The sequence below is a fragment of the Prionailurus viverrinus genome, chromosome D1 (genome assembly GCF_022837055.1).
Source record: "Prionailurus viverrinus isolate Anna chromosome D1, UM_Priviv_1.0, whole genome shotgun sequence".
Taxonomy (NCBI): Eukaryota; Metazoa; Chordata; class Mammalia; order Carnivora; family Felidae; genus Prionailurus; species Prionailurus viverrinus.
The window spans coordinates 9,771,827-9,792,143 of NC_062570.1; the positions used below are offsets into that span (position 1 = coordinate 9,771,827).

General features: G+C 38.4%; 2 protein-coding genes across 2 annotated transcripts in view; one reads left to right on the plus strand and one right to left on the minus strand.

The window, feature by feature from the left end:
- The window catches only part of LOC125146655 (uncharacterized), a 35,595-nt gene extending 25,617 nt beyond the window's left edge, over nt 1–9,978 (plus strand). Inside the window, exon 19 of the mRNA XM_047823369.1 lies at nt 6,026–9,978. Within this exon, the coding sequence (XP_047679325.1) occupies nt 6,026–6,028 (3 nt within the window). The 3' untranslated portion in view covers nt 6,029–9,978. The remainder of the gene's footprint in view (nt 1–6,025) is intronic.
- BTG4 (BTG anti-proliferation factor 4) lies at nt 4,086–7,878 on the minus strand. The gene is made up of 4 exons (XM_047823378.1): nt 7,706–7,878; nt 7,111–7,248; nt 6,094–6,292; nt 4,086–4,265 (listed from the first exon to the last, which is right to left on the minus strand). The coding sequence occupies exons 1-4, from the start codon at nt 7,876–7,878 to the stop codon at nt 4,086–4,088; spliced, it is 690 nt and encodes a 229-aa protein (XP_047679334.1).
- Nucleotides 9,979–20,317: the final 10,339 nt, after the last annotated feature.

The following is a 20,317-nucleotide window of genomic DNA, read 5'->3' on the forward strand; positions in this document are numbered from 1 at the left end:
TTGAGTATCTTCTCTTGAGCAGTGCCTATTCAAGTATTTTGCCCATTTTTCACTGGATTCCCCGTTTCATTTATTTGTAGGAATTCCTTATTCTGCAACTATTTTTCCTCGTTCTGTGGATTGCGTCTTTAGAGAAATAACTACATGTTTCTTTTTCTGTTGTATTTTTAGATCTAGAAAGAGAATGGTGATTTCATTTCAGTCTGCATGTTTAAAACATGTTAAATATGTAAATATATCTGATAAAGTTATTAAGAGGATTTTTAAAAATGCTTATTCATGTGTAAATCACATAATCTTGGGTGGATATATAACATAATAGATGGTAATATCTGGCACAGATGATAACATGCTGACGCTTTCAATGTGACTAAAAAATCATTAGACCACGTATCTTATTAAAATGTTCCTTATTTAAAAACACTGAACCTCTTTATAGAAATGTCAATTTGTGTATCTGTATATATAAGGCTGACTAACTTATGTAAAATTGTCTGTTACTGAGTCACACAAAGTAGTCAGGTAGATTTGTACAATATCGGGTGATCCGGAATGAGAATTTGGAGATCTGGCGATAAGATACAGGCCATGTGGCCCACACAGAAGTCACTTTGGGGACTCTGGCTGGAACACCTCAGAGAGATGAGGAGTTATCTGAAACTGAAGTTCAAGTGCTAATCAGGAGGGACACAACTGTCCCATGAATTCAATGTAAGCCAGAAAATTCTTTTGCAAACACAAACTTTGTATCAAAAGCCAGCTCGGAAGACAAATCCAATGACAGCAGTTCAGGCTGCTCCTCACATGGATAATTCTCTTTATTGTACTCCCAGATGAGTAGCAAGCGAGGTTTATTTTATGTAACAATTGTTATTGAGTCTTTCAAGCAAAGTGACAAAGGAGCAGGCTAGTCGAGAAAATTTAACAGGGGGCGCCTGGGTGGCTCGGTTGGTTAAGTGTCCAACTCTTGATTTCAGCTCAGGCCATGAGCTCAGGGTTCATGAGATCGAGTCCCACGTTGAGCTCTGCACTGACAGCACAGAGCCTGCTTGGGATTCTCTCCCTCTCTTTCTGCCCCTTCCCCACTCTCTCCCAAAAACAAATGAACATTTAAAAATGAAAAATAAAAAGGGTTTAACAAATTTTAAAAAAGATTTATAATTAAGGTTTAATAGAGAGTTTTCAGTCCAGCCACAAGGAGAGCATCTCTGAGTCAATTCACTGCACACAGATCTCCAATCTCTGCCGTCTTACACGGACAGTGAGTCCTTATTTCTTTGCTGCTAGCGGCTGGTCACTCAGACATCTCAACGACTCATTCAGTTTAAAACATTAGCCATCAGGCAAAGGAAGTACCACATTTGTCAGCCTTAAAACGGTTTCCTTAGTTATTAGCTCAATTAAAAGTATCTACTGCCCTCCTAGCACAGATACCAGTAACGTGTAGTTGCCCTAAGATTGGCCTGTGAGGGAACCATTCTCCTGTCTCTTTGATGAACTGGCAATTCATAAACAAAGCACCCCCCCCTCAAGTCAAAGCATAGTAATTTCATAGGGTTAAAGACTCCTCCAGTACTTTGAGAAGGTAAATCTTACTTTGATGTGATAAATAATGGGTGCATATCCTCAAGAACTTTATTTAGCTATTTGCGTAAGTTACAAAATGCATTTCCCAAAAAAGCAGAGTGAAGATGAATTAAACCAGACGCGTAAGACTATATAAAGTAGTTAGGCCAAGGGTCCAGGGCCTCTGAGACAGGTGACAAGGAAAAAGTCATGCAGGAATTAAAGAGCTTTCCTCTATATTCCTCATTCTTGGCTGAGTGGGGCACCAGCCAAAACATGATCCTATTAACTTCCTGGCTGACTTCTCGGGCCTTCCATCTGATTCCACTAATACGCTAAGAGCTGCCAGCTTTTTGGTAAGCACCCGATTTTTAATGGAAATGCCACAGATTACAAGACGGGGATCATGATCTCTTTTCTGCCGCATTACGTGCACTTACTGCTGTCTCTTTTTAAAAGTTTTCAGTTATCTTCAAGGTATAATTTGTGTACACACGCATATACACAGACATACACAGTCTATGTCTGTGTGCTGACAGCTCAGAGCCTGGAGCCTGCTTGGGATTCTGTGTCTCCCTCTTTCTGCCCCTCACCTACTCATGCTCTCACTTGCTCTTTCTCAAAAATAAGTAAACATTAAAAAACAAAACAAAACAACCTCACACACTTCAAGAGACACTTTGTTAATAAAATCCTTGTGTAAAGGTTCTTAGAAACCCATTCTTCCTAAGTATTAGGTTGTTTTATGTATAGTAACTATCTTATACAGTTTTCTTTCATTTTCTGCTCAAACTATACATGTGAATAACTCCTACAGAGAAAGTCACTGATTGAAATCTATCATTGTGGAACTAAGAAATAGGTAGAAACAACAAAGACCAGACAGGAATAAGAATCAAACTGGCACAAGGAAGACTTAAGACAAATGTGGTTTTAAAAAAAAGGAAATAAAGATACTAAAGCAATCAGATAGACCAAAAGTAATGATCCAGCATCAGGAGAGCTGGTATCCCTGAAATGGATGGACAGAGAAGGTATTAATATTGTAGAAGATTGGTCTAGAAAAATTACATCTTCAGATGAGAAAGGGACACCGTATTCTGGGAAAAACTGATGTAAAAATGACTGACAGACACATGGACATAGATTTCTAATATAGAGGAAAAGGCTCTCAGACTGGCAGGCAAAGGAAGCCACCGAAGATGTTGATATGAGTGGTGGGGGTTGGGGAAATCCAACTGGTCTCAGCTTTCTCCACGGTATAGTGCCAAAAACCAGTTTCCTGTAAGGTTTATGAAATTTTAAGAGAAAGAAAGCATAACCTAAGAATTTAATATCTCACAACTTGTCCTTCTGGAAAAAAATGAAGAATGCTTTCTGCAGCTTGATAGCAACAATTAATACTGTAGAAGATTGTCAAAGTTTTAAAGATGATTCCAACCTCCTGGTATTTTCTTTTTTTTTCCCCATTTTTTTCCTTTTTTTTTTCTGTTTTTGTTTTGTTTTGTTTTTTAACTTCAGAGAAAACCTTTGGAAAATAAAATATATTGTGGTAGAAACTTTCATGAATATTTCACTCTAAGTTTCTCCATTTTGCTGAGATAACTAAAATGAAAAATTAAAATAGGTCCTAAAAATTTAGTAACTCCTATAGCATGGTTTTATTAAATTAATTGTATATCAGTTCTTATATATGTAGGATGACTGGAAAGATGGTCACCATTTGATGTTAATAATGGTAGTTTCTGGCTGGATGGTAGGGATTTTTTTTTCTTGGTGCATTTTGTTTTGTTTTTGTGCTTAGCTTGAATTTTTTTTATCAAGTTTTTTTATTTTAAATTAGCTTGAATCCTTATAATGAGCAGGTGTCACTGTTATGAAAGTCATAATTAAGTCTATTAAGAGTTTTAGAAATGGATGAAAATTTTTGAAAGACACACAAGCAAGGGAATTTTGTATCTTCAAGAGTAATCTTAAAACAAGCTCCCAATGGCCTTGTGAAATAGAGCAGTGATGGCAGGTAAGAAAATGGAACCAGGAGACTGTATCATGAGGCTCACACTTTGCCAAGTGAAGTTCTATTTGTTTTAATGGCTAATGAAGAAACACAAACTTTCGAAGCTTTCTTGCAAAAAACCCAAAAACAAAAACAAAAAGAAAAAAAAAATCAAAAACCAAAAACAAAAAACTGAACTAGCAAGTTATTAAAAACATAGTACGTTTATTTAAACCGTTACTTTTCATAATTCATTGAATCTCATCACAGGTCACTATCTTCATTCCATTACCTTACTGAGTCTATTCATTAGCGTTACATAAAACTTCACATAAAATTAAGAGTTAAAATATAGCTAAGAACACGGTTATGATCTGCACTAGAGGATTTGCCATTACGCCACTCTAGTCCCTGAGATGGTTATTTTTTGTTTCATGGGCCTCTCAATTTTAGACTCCCTTTTGTTATAGAGAAAATGAAGCCGCTCCTCTGAGCTCTATCCCACGAGTGCCCGACCACTGCATTATCGGTTAGTGTTGACCCAGTGGTACCTGTCTACCCGGTAGATAGCAGCAGGCCTCTGACGCTTATGATTTTTATGCAATGCATAAGCATTTCCTAGGAGGCCCATACGGCCATCTGCCATATTCTTTTTGCGGGAGACATGGAACCAAGATTGAAAGGACTGTTTAAAGTTTTCAACCTGAAAAAAAAAAAAAAAGTATCAAAGTAGGCATGAAGATCTGTAAATTAAGAAGCTAGACTTAAATACTAAACACAAACCCATGACTCACAAGGTAAGCCTTTACAAAGCAGAGTACAAATGAATAGAAAACACAGTAGATAATAAGCCAGTGGGAGGGGTGGTTATAAAGTCCTATCTTTTAAGAAAATTAAATCTTTAATACAACTAAAATACTTAAAAACACATCTTCAAATTTGTGTATATTCTTGGGTTCTCCTCTACCCCACCCTCCCTCTCTGGCTTAACACCGAACTGTCTAATCATGATCTTTTGGGCTAAGGTCTAGATATATCCATTTTCAACATCCCAAATAACCAATACAGATGTTTTACAGATCACACTCCTAAAGTACGTTGCTCTACAAAGTATATAGCTGACTACAGATCTGATCCCTAGGTGGAAGGAAATCTTTCTAAGCATAAGAATAGAATTAAGGGCATCTATTTCAATATATGATTTTAAACTTTTAAACATATAGAACTATACAATCAACTATAGTTTATAAACTACACAAGCTATAGAAAAATTATTTGCCAGTAATATGAAAAGGGGTTAAAATATTTCTAACCTTTGAAGAGCCTATAATAATACATTAAGACCTCAAATAATTCGTGAGGAGAAGATTTGTATGCTAATAAGTACCCAAAACATTTGGGCACATGGAGATTTGTTTTTTAATGTTACTTAAAGTAACCGTGTCTAGAACAGGTAGCATCTTTAGTAAATTATTTTTAAGTAAGAATAACCAATTTTAGGAAAAATGATATAAGAGACACTTTCATTACATAGAGCTAGTTAGACTACAAATAAACAAAACCTTTAGATAATACTTTGGCATATATTCCGAACAGGGAAATGTCCGTATGACCCAGTAACTCCATGTCTGAGAATCAAATCTCCACACTAACTTAAAATACAGTTATCTCTACAAGTTATCAACTTTTTTTTGCATCATAAAAATGTGGAAATAATCCAGATGAGTGCCAGTAATTGATTGGTTAAATTACAAGGGAAAAAAATGCCAAGATGTTATTTCAATTGTTCTAATGTTACAACAGAAGTGATTAATTTCAGCAAACGTACAAACAAGTAGATACATACAGTGTCAGTCAAGATTCTGTCTAGAGTAATGTTTTTCAAATTGTGGGTTGCAACCATTTTCGAGTCATGAAATCAATTTAGGTGGTTGAAATCAATTTAGTAGAAAATATTGGGGGCATTATGCCAAGTAAGGGTATTATTTCTTTAAACCTATTTCCAACATATAAATATGCTTACCTTTCTGTGGGTTGTGGTTAAATATATATATATGTATGTAGTATGTATATATAATATATATAATATGAATATATTTATGTTTAATATATATTTAATTTATTAATCTAATATGTATTAAAATTATGTATTTTTTAAGAACAACTGTTCTCATGGTGAGATTACAGACCTTTGACCATTTCTTAATATTCCAAATTTTCTACAAGTGGTAGGTTATTTTCTACTAGCAAGAAAGTCTGCTAATTTTTATATTTAATTATGAAGGAATTTGGATTAAAGGAAACTTCTGTTCAAATAATATGGAGAAACAGTCCTATGTAACTCCTGAGGACTCCACCAAGTAAAGAAACTACACAAAGAAGAAAAAAAATTTCCTAGAATGTTAATAACGTGATTTTAATCTTTGCCGTTTTGTTTCTGTTTTCCATTTGTTTCTTTTACAGTGAACAAATTCTTTTCAGAATTAGGACAGAAAAAAAAAAAAAGCATCGAGAACTGGACCACACTTCACCTGATAAATACTCTTTGGATTGCTGACTTTAGGAATGATCTGCGGTTCTTTGTTACAACTTTCTTCATCAGAGGAAATGCCAGAGGCGTAGTCTAATGTAGCTCGATTAACAGCACAGCTGACCTGTTGGGAAAGCTCCCATTCGTCCCATCTGCCTTTAAAAGAAGCAATTGTAAATGGATGATTTTTCTCACCGTACCTAAGTAGGAAAAGAAGATTTCTTTATTAAGGATTCAAAAATCCAAGTTTTTTTTTCATTTCTAACCTTTTCTGCAGACCGCTCAACCAATCTGCAAAAAGTTATTTTAAGAAACAAATTGAAATGGCTTGACAGCAAAGCAAATTGCAAGACACTGTGACCTTCAGCTTCCACGGGGTAGCAATTAGTGAGGGTATTCTGTAAGGGCTAGTTTGGTGAATTTCTCTGACAAAGAAAAACTAGTCTCTTTTGATTCAACTAATGAACTGAGTTCCAATTCCTCTGCCCCCTTGATATTGCTTGTAATACTTAGGCCTTACAGTCTATAGTTGGCAATACAGTGCAGTGATTGAAGTCAAATTTCAAATACAGGAAAACCTTAGTTTGCGAGCATAATTCGTTCTGGAAACACACTTGTAATCCAAAGCACTTGTATAGCAAAGAGAATTTCAAGAACCATTGGCCCAGTTATGATCATGTGACATTAGGCATCACATACTACTCTTATTGCAAGATATCACTCATATCAAGTTAAAATTTATTAGAAATGTTTGCTGGTCTTGGACAACACTCGCAGAACAAGTTACTCGCAATCCAAGGTTTGACTGTACGGTGTCAAGTCTCTGTGCTTCCACTGTGTCCACTCCTACTGGAAGTCTGTGCTAAGAAAGTTTGCATCTGAAACCTTAACCAGCCAGTGCCCTCACCGCTAATGCAGGGCTTTAGTGGATCATCTCTCACCAAGGTGCACAGAACTGACTCTATAACCCATGATTCCAGGGATCACAGAGCACACCGCCTCCAGTGAGATTACTCACCTACAGCACACTTCAAAGGGATCTACCCATATGGTCATCTCCTTTGGAAGTCCCAGGTGAGAAAAATCCACGTTACTTTCAGCACAAGCCCTTTCTAGAATGGGATCTTTATCCCGACTATTATTTATCCTGATACACCTTTAGAAAGCAAGGAAAGGGAAACAAACACTTGGTGACAGGCGCCTTAGTAGACGGGAATCATGTGGTGGGCCAACTGCTCTCATACCGCTGACCCCCACCCTGTCCCTCCACGGCTTTCCGAGTAGAACCATCAACATCAGCTACTCACAACGTTACATCACTAAGTCACGCAATTGGTTTTGCCGAATGTCCTCTGCCGATTTTTCACGGTAAACACAAGCCAGAGATAGTTTAATCCACCCCACGTAAGGGGGGTTGCACTACAGTTTTCAACGATGTTGAAATTGTATAGTTTTCTCTATGCACTGCCACCTGCTGCATTTCTTCCAAGCCCAAGCTCAAATAAATTTGAGGCCATAAAGCTTTTGTTACTCGTAGACCGCCAGCAGAATCACTGCCAATGGTTATTGCTTGCTCGTTAGTTCCCCTTGTCATCCTATATGCCAGCTCTCACCTGAACGCTTGCCCTTTAGAAGGGCAGTCGGCGTGCCAGTGACTTCTGTAGGTTTCAAACAAGATTGTCGTCAGCTTTTCTGCAAAGTCTTCTATTTTCTGTTTACTCAGTTTATCATGTTTTTTCACCAATCTTGTGACAAAGAAAACGGCTGTTGCAATTTCATCTCTCATGATTCAAGAGAAAGGAGGACTGCAACCATTCAAAGGAAGTGAGAATAAATGAACTAGAAACAGGATCAAGCTTACAATCAACATGTAATTGCCATTTGGAAGTTTTATATACCTGAAACAGAAATCATTTGCTGGTCCTTCGTCAACTAAATAAGTGTGTCAGTAGGGTCCACTACCAAAACAGCCGTGAACACCAATTCCTCAGTTAGCCAGTTTTTAATGTTTTCAAAGAAAAAAACCCCACTTTTTAAAACTTTAATATACTTAAACAAATAAAACACCAGTATGCAACTTAAGTTAAAAAAAAAAGTCTGGATACGGGACAGTAAATTACACCCGAGCACCACTTTTTAAAAAGGTATTTACAGAAAGCAGAACATTTCAGGGTAGAGTAGTTCTAAAATGTGACTCTCAGGTTGCATGCTTTAAGTAAAAGTTAAGGTTAATCAAACATACACTATATTTGCCAGAAAAGGTGCTTTAGCCCCAACAACAACAACAACAAAAATAAAAGTGGGCCAGAGTTAGAATACACTCTCCCCCACACCTGTTTTGTTAGTTTTAGGCTGAAGTTTATATAAGCCTGGGTCAAAAGCCTGACAGGTGTTTAACCTTACACAGGTGCTTTCCTTTAGGTTAATTAGATAGCTTCTTCCAGGTCCCCCTCAGATTGCTCCCTGGTAGATGTAGAATGAGTTCTTTAAAATGGTCAAAGATTTCCACCTGGATTTGTCTCTTCTGTTCTGCTATTAAAATCTTATCTCTTATGACACAGATTGAGAATCAAGCCTTCCCCTTCCACATCCTAACATCCTACATCCCAATACTTTTGTCTCTAATTGTAACTGTCAACATATTAAAGAATTTTGCCTTGGATCTTTTCTGAAACGGAAGGCAACTTTCTCTGAACAATCATTATGTTGACTATGCTCATTTTTTTTACTAAAATGTTTATTTGTCAAATAAGCGGAAGAGATCTTGGAGTTTATCCAGTCTCCCTGGTTCTCAAAGTGTACTTCACTGACCACCTCATTTGGAGCCACTGGGTTGCTTGTTAAAAATGCAGATTTGTGGCCCTTTCCCCAGGTCTACTGAATTGATACTTCTGTAGGTGAGGTCTGAGAATCTGTAATTCACAAACTCTTTCAGGTGATTCTTATACCCGCTAAAATTTAAGGACCACCGCACCTGACATAGAGGTCATTCAGGCTCTTCATCAATGACAAAGAATTCGTTCTCTTACAAGGAAGCCCTTTTCATTTCTAGAAACCTGCAAATACCAGGCAGTACCTCCTCCCTCCTAAGGGAAGCCTTAGCTCTTCCCTCTGGAACCACTGACTGTATCTAACTTTCCATCACATGCAGACGCTTCAAACCTTAGCTATTCCATCCCTCCTGAGTCTTCTCTCTTGCACAGCCAACCTCAACTTTTTAACAGTTCTTCCCATAGACACGTTACTCAGACACTTCATGCTCGGCCCTCCCCTGTGGATGAATGAGTTTCAGGCATGTCAGTAATGCTCGTTTAGAGTGTGGAGCCTGGAATGACACACAATGGCCCAGGTAAGCTCTGCCATCACAGATTATAGTGGGACTGTCTCCACCCTTACTACAAATACTGTATTTCTAGAACACAGCCTCGGGTGGCATTCACCTTGTTGGCAGCGATATCCCACCGCTGCCTCGCGCTGAACTTGCAAGTAGTCTTTTTCACTAGTGCTGTTGGGGTTTTTTTGTTTGTTTGTTTGTTTGTTTACATCTTTCCCTTTCTGCATAGCATAATGTTGAAGAATATGGGCTTTGGAGTTAGACCTGGGTGTGAGTTGCAACTTACGACTCACTGTCTGGGTAACCTGGAGGAGCTTGCTTACCTCCCAAACGGGTTCTGATCTACGAAATGGGAGGGATAAGAGTGACCCACCCCCCCCCCCAGGGATGTTAACAAGATTGCAATCAATAACACGTCAAAGCACCCAGTCCAGAGCCTGCCTAGCAGTTGTTACAGGAAGGCAGAGCAGTTAAGAAACTAGGGGGACCTGGGTGGCCCAGTGAGTTAAGTGTCTGACTTGGGCTCAGGTTCATGGGGTAGAGCCCATGGGTTCATGGGTTCTCTGGTTCATGGGTTAGAGCCCTGCAGGGGACTCTGCCGTGAGCACAGAGCCGGCTTCAGATCCTCTGTCCTCTCTCTCTCTCTCTCTCCCTCCCTCCCTCAAAAATAAACATTAAAAAAAGAAGAAAAAAAAGAAAGAAAGAAAGAAATCAGCTGTAAAATCAAGCTTTGGGATTGAATCCCAGCCCATCTTTAACCAGAAATTTAGGGAAGTTTCTCAATCTCTCTCATCTTCAAAATCTCATCTGTGAAAAAGGGGGTAAAAAGTGTACCCAAGGCTTTGGAATCAGGCTTCCAGATCTAGAACACTTTGTAGCGTTGTTATGAGAATTAAGTATAAGATGCCTCAAAGAGCACCAAGTTCTCAGTAAATGATCTGTAAACGATAGATATTACTACTATTGCCTTATGAGCTTCTTGTCAAGATTAAATTATAAAATTATATGAAGTATCCAGCAGAACGCCAGGCTTATAGTAAGTGCTCAAAAAGTGGTAGCCTTTCTTATTAATAAATAATAATTTTATATTTATTTTATTAGAAGTCTTTCCTGGGGCACCTGGGTGGCTCAGTTAAGCATCCGACTCCAGCTCAGGTCATGATCTCACAATTCATGAGTTCAAGCCCCGACTCGGGCTCTATGCTGACAACTGAGAGTCTGCAGCCTGCTTTTGATTCTGTGTTTCCCTCTCTCTCTGTCCCTCCCCTACTCGTGCTCTTATCTCTGTTTCTCAAAAGTAAACAATAAAAAAAAATTTTTTTAAGTCTTTCCTGATGCTTTACGGATTAAATGACAACTGCATATTGCAGTGTACCTATCATATTTCATTGTGTTAAATCTAGAATATCACTATAAGGAATCGAGATTATTTGTGACCCTAATTTTGTCATTCAGTGAATTCTCTCATCATTTTGACTACCTGCTATTTGTCAATTTGACAAGAATGTGTCTTGTTACTAACAAGTTGAATGGAATAAAAATCAAGCAAAGTGCTTTGACAAAATCCAAGGGACTCTAGAACACATTGGAATATATTCTAGAGAGAGCTGGATGGATACACATTTTTTACAGTATTTTTTCAACGTTTATTTATTTTTGAGACAGAGAGAGACAGAGCATGAACAGGGGAGGGGCAGAGAGAGAGGGAGACACAGAATCTGAAACAGGCTCCAAGCTCTGAGCTGTCAGCACAGAGCCCAACACAGGGCTCAAACCCACGGACCACGAGATCATGACCTGAGCCAAAGTCGGAGGCCCAACTGACTGAGCCACCCAGGCGCCCCAGGATATACATTTTTAAATGTCATTCTGTAGCCTGTTTACAGTAATATTAGTATTACTCTTTTGAAATTTTACATAGAAAAAGAATAGAATAGAGACATATAAACATTTGCTATTGTTATGAACTAAGATTTTTAACGTAAGGAGAAAGGATAAAAGTGTAAAATCAAGGAAATTAAGAAAAATCCTATGTTACATTTGAAATGGTAATATTAACATAAACTTGAGGGTTTTTTCCCCCCCAAAATTTGCATGTTAATTCTGTCCTACTGAAAGGCCTAGAATCAACAAACACTCCCATGGCTCATTTTGTGGTCTCTAAATACCATTTCTCACTAAACAAACGAACAAACCCTTAGCACACCAGCTGATTCCAGTTCGAGTTCAGGAAATCTATTAGATGAGCCTAGAAAGTATTTTACCAGAAAGCAAGAAAGCTACACAAAACTAGCGGGTCATGCCAACAGATACAAGGGCCTACATGAAGGGCTCCCAGTGGCCAAAGAGAAGTCATTCTGGACACTGTAACAGATACCGAGGCCCTTCAACCAGTTCCCCTCTTCAGCGTCAACACCATCCTCTCCCAACTGCTGGAACTATCAGACGCTCATGGCTCATAGCTGTGTCTCTCACTGGAACTTACTCTTGGAAACTACCTCACAGAAAAGATATCCTCCCCTCCTCTGCAAGGGGCCACCTGCAGCCATTGATGGGCTAATGTGGGGATAAGAAAACCTGGCCCCCTTGCAATTCTGAAGAGCCGTCCCATCTCTAGAGCTCCCCATAAAATAGGCTGAGTCCTCAGTTGCAAGTGTTATCACTGGTCTGCCTCTCCCTCTCTCCGTCCTATGTTTCCAACTCCCTTGCGGGTGTATCTCTCAAGATAACTCCCAAAGAAACCTTCTGCATGTAGTCCCCCCATCTCAGAGTCTGTTTCTAATAGAGGAAGCCAATCTGAGACAGATGTTTTAAGGAAATAGACTCTACAGTAGAATTTTGGAAATGAATTACTCCCCTGTTGGCTGGGGTAAAAACTTCATTGTTAGTGGTAGTGGGCACGCTGGAGTGGTATAACTTAAAACGTTCACCAGTGACGAACTGAGATGAAATATCGATACTATTATTGGAAACACAGATAGGATTGCACTGGCTAGGGTAATATCTTTGATGCTTAGGAGGTATGAGAAATGATAATATAAGGACAATGGAAATGGTCCCTGAGCACCTGCAAGTAATGATGTGATTTAATAAGGCTAGTTCAACTAGCATTTAATTATCTACTCTACGCCCAGAACATGTAAAAATAAAATTAAGTTGCAACCAGGACCTTAATGATCTTTCTTTTTCATAGCATCTTATTGATTTCTGCTTCCCATGGCATATTTCTTATTCCCCTTACTCAATTGCAGGGTTGGCAAACTGTTGCACTTTGGAATCACCTGAATATCTTTTAAAAATACTGATGCCCGACTCCTCCCCCCAGAGGATCTAAGGGGGATAGAGTACAACCAGGACATCAGGACTTTTAAAAGCTTCCGCAAATGATTCTTACATGCAGCACAGGTAGAAGCACATTAAGAGAGAGAGCTCCTAGCTATTAAGATTTCCCATTTATTTTATACTCTTGATGGCTTCACAATGCCTTAAGGTTAACACAGAATATTATCACAGTTTTGCATCATTTCTTCTCATCTTTTCTAGGCTTTGCTGGGATTTGCAAAGGTTAATTTTTTTTTAATTTATGTTAGAAGTAAAAAAAATTGAAAACCAGGACAACTACTCATATTGCTGAAATAAAATTTACGTTAAAACTAAAGGCACAATATGCATTAACATATCCTCCATTTTTTCCTTTTCAAATGGTTTAGTGTTTGCATGTAATGTAAAATGGTGCCAGGTGTTTAATCGTTCTTTGATTATTTCACCTTCCCGGATGCCACACTGCTGTACTGCATTTTGAGCTGGTGAAACACATTAGCTGATGAGGCTTTGAACCCTCCCTAGCATTATTTTCTGAAACAGGCCCAGGCAGGCCTTAATGTTATGAATAGAACAGCAGAATAACAATGTACTTAGAGTTCAGAAAGAACAAATAGAAACTAAACATCATGCAACACTTCCTTCAGTTACTTGTTTATGATGATTTTAAACACCTTATTTAAATCACCTCCTATACATAATGACATCTATACCTTCTATTATAATTCATATTCAATCCATGACTATTTACTGACCATCTACTACATATTAGATGCTGCTCAGTGCCATGGGGGTAAAAAAAAAATTCAACGGGGGCACCTGAGTGGCTCAGTCGGTTGAGCATCTGACTTGCGCTGGGGTCATGATGTCACAGTTGGTGGGTTCGAGCCCCGCGTCGGGCTCCGTGCTGACAGCTCAGAGCCTGGAGCCTGCTTCGGATTCTGTGTCTCCCACTCTCTGCCCCTCCCCCACCCACACTCTGTCTCTCAAAAATGAATAAATGTTAAAAAAATTTTTTTAATTCAATTTTCTTTTCAAGAGGCTTATAATCTGGAGAAGGAAATCAGATATGTACACAAGTGACTATTTGGATGCAACCTTTTGAGAAATGGGATAGTCAAAAATCACTCCAAGTTTCCAGCGTTAGTAACCAAGACAATAAGGTTATCACTGCAATAACTGAATTCAGCAGAAGAGCTGGGATCAGAAGAACAGTGCTTGGTTCAGACTGAGTGCTCTGTTTTCCATGGCAATTAAACACGCAGGTAGTAATGATGCTCAATGGCAGGATATTAGAATTTAGCAGAAGATTGAGACTGGGCCAGCCTAAACCAACCAAATATATTTTCTTAATGTTTATTTATTTTGGAGAGAGAGAGACAAACAGCTTGAGTGGGCAAGGGGCGGAGAGAGAGGGAGACACAGAATCTAAAGAAGGCTCCAGGCTCTGAGTTGACAGCACAATGTCCGATGCAGGGCTCGAACTCACAAACTGAGAGATGGTGCCCTGAGCCAAAGTCGGAGGCTTAACTGACTGAGCCACCGGGCCACCCCTAAACCAACCTCATATTTAAGTAGAATAGAAAATGGATGTGGAGGGGCTCAGGTCATGATGTCATGGTTTGGGAGTTCAAGCCCCATGTCGGCTTTTGTGCTGACAGCACAGAGCCTGCTTGGGACTCTCAATCTCCTTCTCTCTCTCAAATTCAATACACAGACCTAAAAAAAATTTTTTTTTAAGAAAATGGATGCAGAAATTTAAGGACAAAAAATAGAAATAAAACATCTCTTGCACCACTTTTATGCCATGTCTACAATCTCCATTATGAGGGGCTCCTAGGTGGCTCAGTCGGTTGACCGTGAGACTCTTGGTTTCAACTCAGGTCACGACCTCATGGTTTCCTGAGTTCAGGCACCGGTTGGGCTCTGGGTTGGCAGCACAGAGCCTGCTTAGGATTCTCTGTCTCCTCTCTCTGCCCCTCCCCACTCATGCTATCTCTGTCTCTCTCAAAATAAATAAAACCTTAAGCAAATTAAAAATAAATAAAATAGAATTCCCATTATGAGGCATTTAGTCCCTTGACTAGACGTTGTCTTTCAGGATTTCCTTCTGAAAATGTCAAACGAGTTATCCTCGGTACAAGGAAAGAATCCTGTTCTGTCTGGAGATGTTTTGGAAGTAGGGGAGGGAGCCTGAGGGGAAGCACCATGGAAACATGGAAACGGGGCAAACATGAGGTTTCTGACCATGAGGTTTCGAATGTAGATGAAGAACAGAAATAAGGGGAAGTATATCAAAGACCTATTTTACCTTCTGATTAAGACTGTAACAGAGAGTCAAATGGTAGAAAACAGGAAAATGACCGAAATGACCTTGCACAAGTTAGCAGTTTCCAGAACTGCATTTCCTCATTTTAGCGTGAGGGAATTTCAGCTGGATCGCTAAGGTACCTTCAAGCCCAAGGTTCATCGATAACAGTAAACCTTGAAAATCTGATTCTGCATTTGTCTTCTTGATCTTAGCTAAACCTCGGTATAAGATGAAAATATTTATGCATTTAATAATTTAAAAATAGGCAAAATAATTTTATAATGTCATCTATGTTGAACATAACACTCACTACATTTTTTGATGTTATAGCCAGTCTTATCATCAGACCGATGTGATTTCATTAGCTTCCCTTACTTAAGTTGCAAATGATGTCCATATGCAAATGCATATCATTGCTAATGAAGAAAAAAATACAGATGTTTTAGCAGAAATCCCACTTCTGACAGAAAGTGTATTTTTTTTTAATTTTTTTTATTCTTTATTTTTGAGAGAGAGACAGAGAGACAGAGTACGAGCAGGGGAGGAACAGAGAGAGGGAGACACAGAATCTGAAGCAGGCTCCAGGCTCTGAGCTGTCAGCATAGAGCCCGACGCGGGGCTCAAACCTACAGACAATGAGTTCATGACCTGAGCAGAAGTCTCACACTTAACCAACTGAGCCACCCAGGAGCCCCAGAAAGTGTATTTTTTAAATAACCTAAGTAAGTAGCACTGTTTTATAAAGCCTCCAGCAGATGCTGGAGGGTCAGTGAAAAATAAGACGTCATACCTGTCTTAGAGATCTCATTTATCCTCGGCACTTTAACTATTGCACCTTTAGAATAACTAAATCTCTCCTTTCCGGAGTTGCAGCCCCAAATATCCACCTTTACCAAGGTCCTTTCATCACCTAAACATGCCTGACCGTAAATGCATCCTGATTAGCCTCTGACTACTTTTGCCTCCCAGCGTCTTCATTTGTCATTGGAAACTGGAGGTTCATCTTGGTCTCTCTCCACTTTAGTCACCAGGTCCTGTGCACTTTCCCTCCCCAAGCCTCTCCCATTCATACCATATTTTCTACATCACTGCATGCCAAGGCCAGTAAAATAATTGCCTAACTGGACGTTGAGGCTCCTCAGTCTCTTCCTCTTCTAATCTATGCCACTTTATTAATCTCCATAGAACAACACATCATGTAAGTCATAGCCCCATCAGAAGAATGAGATTAAAACTCTCTGGCCTGACACCTAAAGTCCCCCACGATCTATTTCTTACTTACCCACCTCTCTAATCTTATTTCCCCAAGTACAGACACACTCATGGCTCTCCCAACTGACCGTGTATGTTATGGTCTACATGAATTTGATCGTTATGTTTCCTTCATGAGTTGTTCCTGCTACCAAGAACATCCACCTCTGTCTTCTCCCCTTATCTGAGTCCTATTTTTTCTTCTAGACCCAGATTGATCCCTTATTTTCCATATAGTCTTCTCCATGTCCCCACCTTTGGTGATTTGCTTTTTCTTTTTTCCTAAATACTGGCAATAATGACACTTATGTAAATTGTGCAGCCACTAGAAAAAACACTATGAAGATTGCTCAAACAAAATAAAAATATCATATGATTCAGTAATTCCAATTCTGGGTATTTATCCGAAGAAAACAATTAACACTGATTTGAAGAGATAACATTTGCCTATGTTTATGGCAGCATTATTTACAACAGCCAAGATATGGAAGAACCCAAGTGTTTATTAATAGATGACTGAATAAAAAAGATGTGGTGCATATATAGATATGCCATGGAATATTACTCAGCCATATAAAAAAAGAATGAAATCTTGCCATTTGTGACAATGTGGATGGACCTAGAGGGCATTATACTAAGTGAAATAAGTCAGACCGAAATACAAATACCGTATGATTTCAGTTGTGTGTCGAGATAATTATCTATTATTAATTAAACATTAAAAAATTAAAAATTAATTTTAAAAGAACAATGAAGCTTACATTAGTATTAAGAAGTCTTGAAGCATCTATTAATCTAACCATCTTGGTACTTAAGTAATTATATATAATATAAACATATAAATAATATATGAATAGTATATTGTATATATTAATATTAATATAATTACTAAACCCTTTCTTAATTAGCTGTGTATACAACCTGTCTATCTCTCCGACTAAACCATAAATCCCTGGACTGTGTTCTTTCAAGATGGTTAATAAGAAAAATGTTTGTTCGTACCGTTAAAGCCTTAACAAAGAGCTCAAGCAATTTTAATTACAAAGTCTATTTTTTTAGATTGTTTCTGATTTACTAAAACATAAATTAATTGAACATTTTCATATTGAAAGCAACAGTATTGATTAATCAATAAATATAAATAAGAAGCTAATGAATCTGGGGCACTCTTACTAATGAGAGCACAAGGAAATGGAATCAGAAGTATGAAATTATAAAAACTCCTGACAGCTCATTTTGGCTGGAAAGAAAATCTCCTGTCATAATTAAACAGATTCATTAATTTTTAGCTCTTCAAAGGCACTAGGTTGACTTCAATCTAGTCTTGCATCAACATATACACTAGTTCTTAATAGAGTAGCGTGAATGGTAATAAGGTAGTCTGACATTTATTGGTCTATATAAAAATCAAAACATGGTGTTATATTTCCTAAGAGAAAATATGCATTTAGAAAGTGGGTTTAGGAGCGCCTGGGTGGGTCAGTCAGTTAAGCATCTGACTTCGGCTCCGGTCCTGATCTCGCGGTTGGTGAGTTCGAGCCCCACATCGGACTTGCTACCCTTAGCACAGAGCCTGCTTTGCATCTTCTGTCCCCCTCTCTCTATCTACCCCTCTCCTGCTCATACACTCTCTCTCTCTCTCTCTCTCTCTCTCAAAAATAAATAAACAATTAAAAAATAGGTTTAAAAATAAGCTGCTAAGCAGAGCCTAGGTGGCTCAGTTAGTTAAGCATCCAACTCTTGATTTGGGCTCAGGTCAAGAGCTCATGGTTTGTGGGTTAGAACCTCTGCTGTCAGCACAGAGCCCGCTTCAGATCCTGTCTCTCTCTCTGCTGTTCCCCCGCTTGCACATAGTCTCTCTCTCTCTCTCTCAAACAAATGAACATTTGAAAAAAATGAAAAAATTTAAAAAAAATCTTTCTAAAATGAGCTGCTAAACTCCAATAAATTTCTAATCAGTCTGATTTTTCACTTCTTCCTCTCTAACGGCATCCTTCAAAAGCTATGGAACATAGAATAGAATATGTTCAGATGGTGTGTCTGTGTGTGTTAAAAGAAGAAAGTAAGTTTGTCTCCACCTTTTGTAATTCCCAATCCCCATCACTCTAGTCTTTCATCTAGGAGTGGTAAATTTAACCAATGTAAGTTCTCCAAAGCTAAAGCAGAAGGTGTATGTTTTCTATACTCTTCTCGGTTTCCTCCTGATCATTAACTCTCATCGCCTCCCCTTAGCAATCCTTCCCCATCACCCTAATCACCAAAAGCTCAGAAATTCAATAAAACAGTAAACACTCTCCCTGAAAGGTACCTTCCTGGTTTTGTCTAAAACAAATGCAATCTTCTGTTTGGTATTTTAAAACACCACAAGCATTCTTACTTAGATTAAATCATGGGTCTCCCTGGTCTCCAGGCATGCCTAGACATGAACCATAAAGGGAATGAGATCCTTGGAGTTTCTCTAGTAACTACAGGCCAAGTCAACAGCAACCCTAAGAACAAGCATTCTTTAAAAAAAAAAAAAAAAAAAGACACATTTTTTTCTTGTTATTTTACTTTTTTTAGTTGCACTACCTGCAAAATGAACTGCGTTTAAAAAAAAAAAATCTATTTCTGGAGACAATGCATCTTGATGACTTTTACATATGTTTTCTTTATTTTTTTTTTATCATCCTTGAAGAACAGCCCTAAAAATATAAGTTTCAAGGCATCTACTGCAACCAGCGCTTTGGATGGCAGCAATCCAACTCAGGTAAGACATGTTAGATGCAACTAATGATCCTAAAACATCAACCAGGAAGAGGTATGTAATATTGTATTGGGTAAATTGACTCGCAATTTGAAAAAACAGAACTGCTTTTATAATTACGTCCTAACCAAAACTTGTAAGTCTGCATGTTGTTAATGGAATGAAAGCTATTTCGCTCCTGCACTTATTTATGCGTGTATATTTAACTACAAAATACAAAATTGGCTCTATAGTTATCTTTAGAAAGCTCACAGGTTAATAAGCTCTGATTCCAGCATATTGCCCAGTATGCCTTGGTTTACTGTACGTGTTAAAGAAGTGTGAGGGATTTGTGTAATATGTTCCACAGCATTGTGCCTCTCCCAACCATAAAATGAATGCAAATTATTGTTAGTTATAAATGACCTGTTTTTTGCAATTTAACTTTATAAGTTGATCTTGACAATTAATGTTTTCTGTACCATACATTTGGTACAGTAAAGTTGGTTTCTTACTCTTCACTTTGGTGTTGTCAGAATAAATGATGCGTGTGGCAAAAAATGTGTGTTCATATTGAAAGATAATGCTGTAATACTGAAAACTCATCATTGGAAAGTTCTTCTGGTGGTTTAATAGTATGAGTTTAGAATTTGTTTTGAATGATCTAGATGAGTTGCTCCTAATTCATGCTATTAGAGGCATCTATGAAACCATTTGCTGGGTTTAGGGAATCAATCTGTAGCTGGGAAGTTTTCCTCTGTGGGAAATAATTTAGAACCAAGCATTTGGGGTCAACAGTGAGTGTTCTATACCAGATGCGTGAAGACCATACTGGGGGTGGGGAGTGGGGGGCTACTCCCAACTGAGTTTCACTAAACTGAGGTTATCCTCTCCTGACTTATTCATTGAAGGAAAAGAGGGCATGGAGTAAGACAAGAAGTATTCCTACAGGTCTCCCAGAAATCCTCTCGAACTGTCCTTTTTGTCCAGTCTACTCCAAATACACACATAAATACATCTACATTATCACATGTGGAGTTGTGAGAATAAGAAAAATGTAACTGGTCACAAGACATTGTTTCTCCCTGAATATCCAGATTTAGTCTTGCTTGGGGGACCTACTCAAGCCTCAGCTCCTCCATGAACCTTCCCTGACAATTACAGTTCTCACTGATACCCAACCTACCCTCTTCTATTTCTGCCCAGTTTAGTAATTTATTATATACTGCCTTGAGGGATAAACAATGTGTTCAGGTTGTGTTACCACCTAGATTATACACATG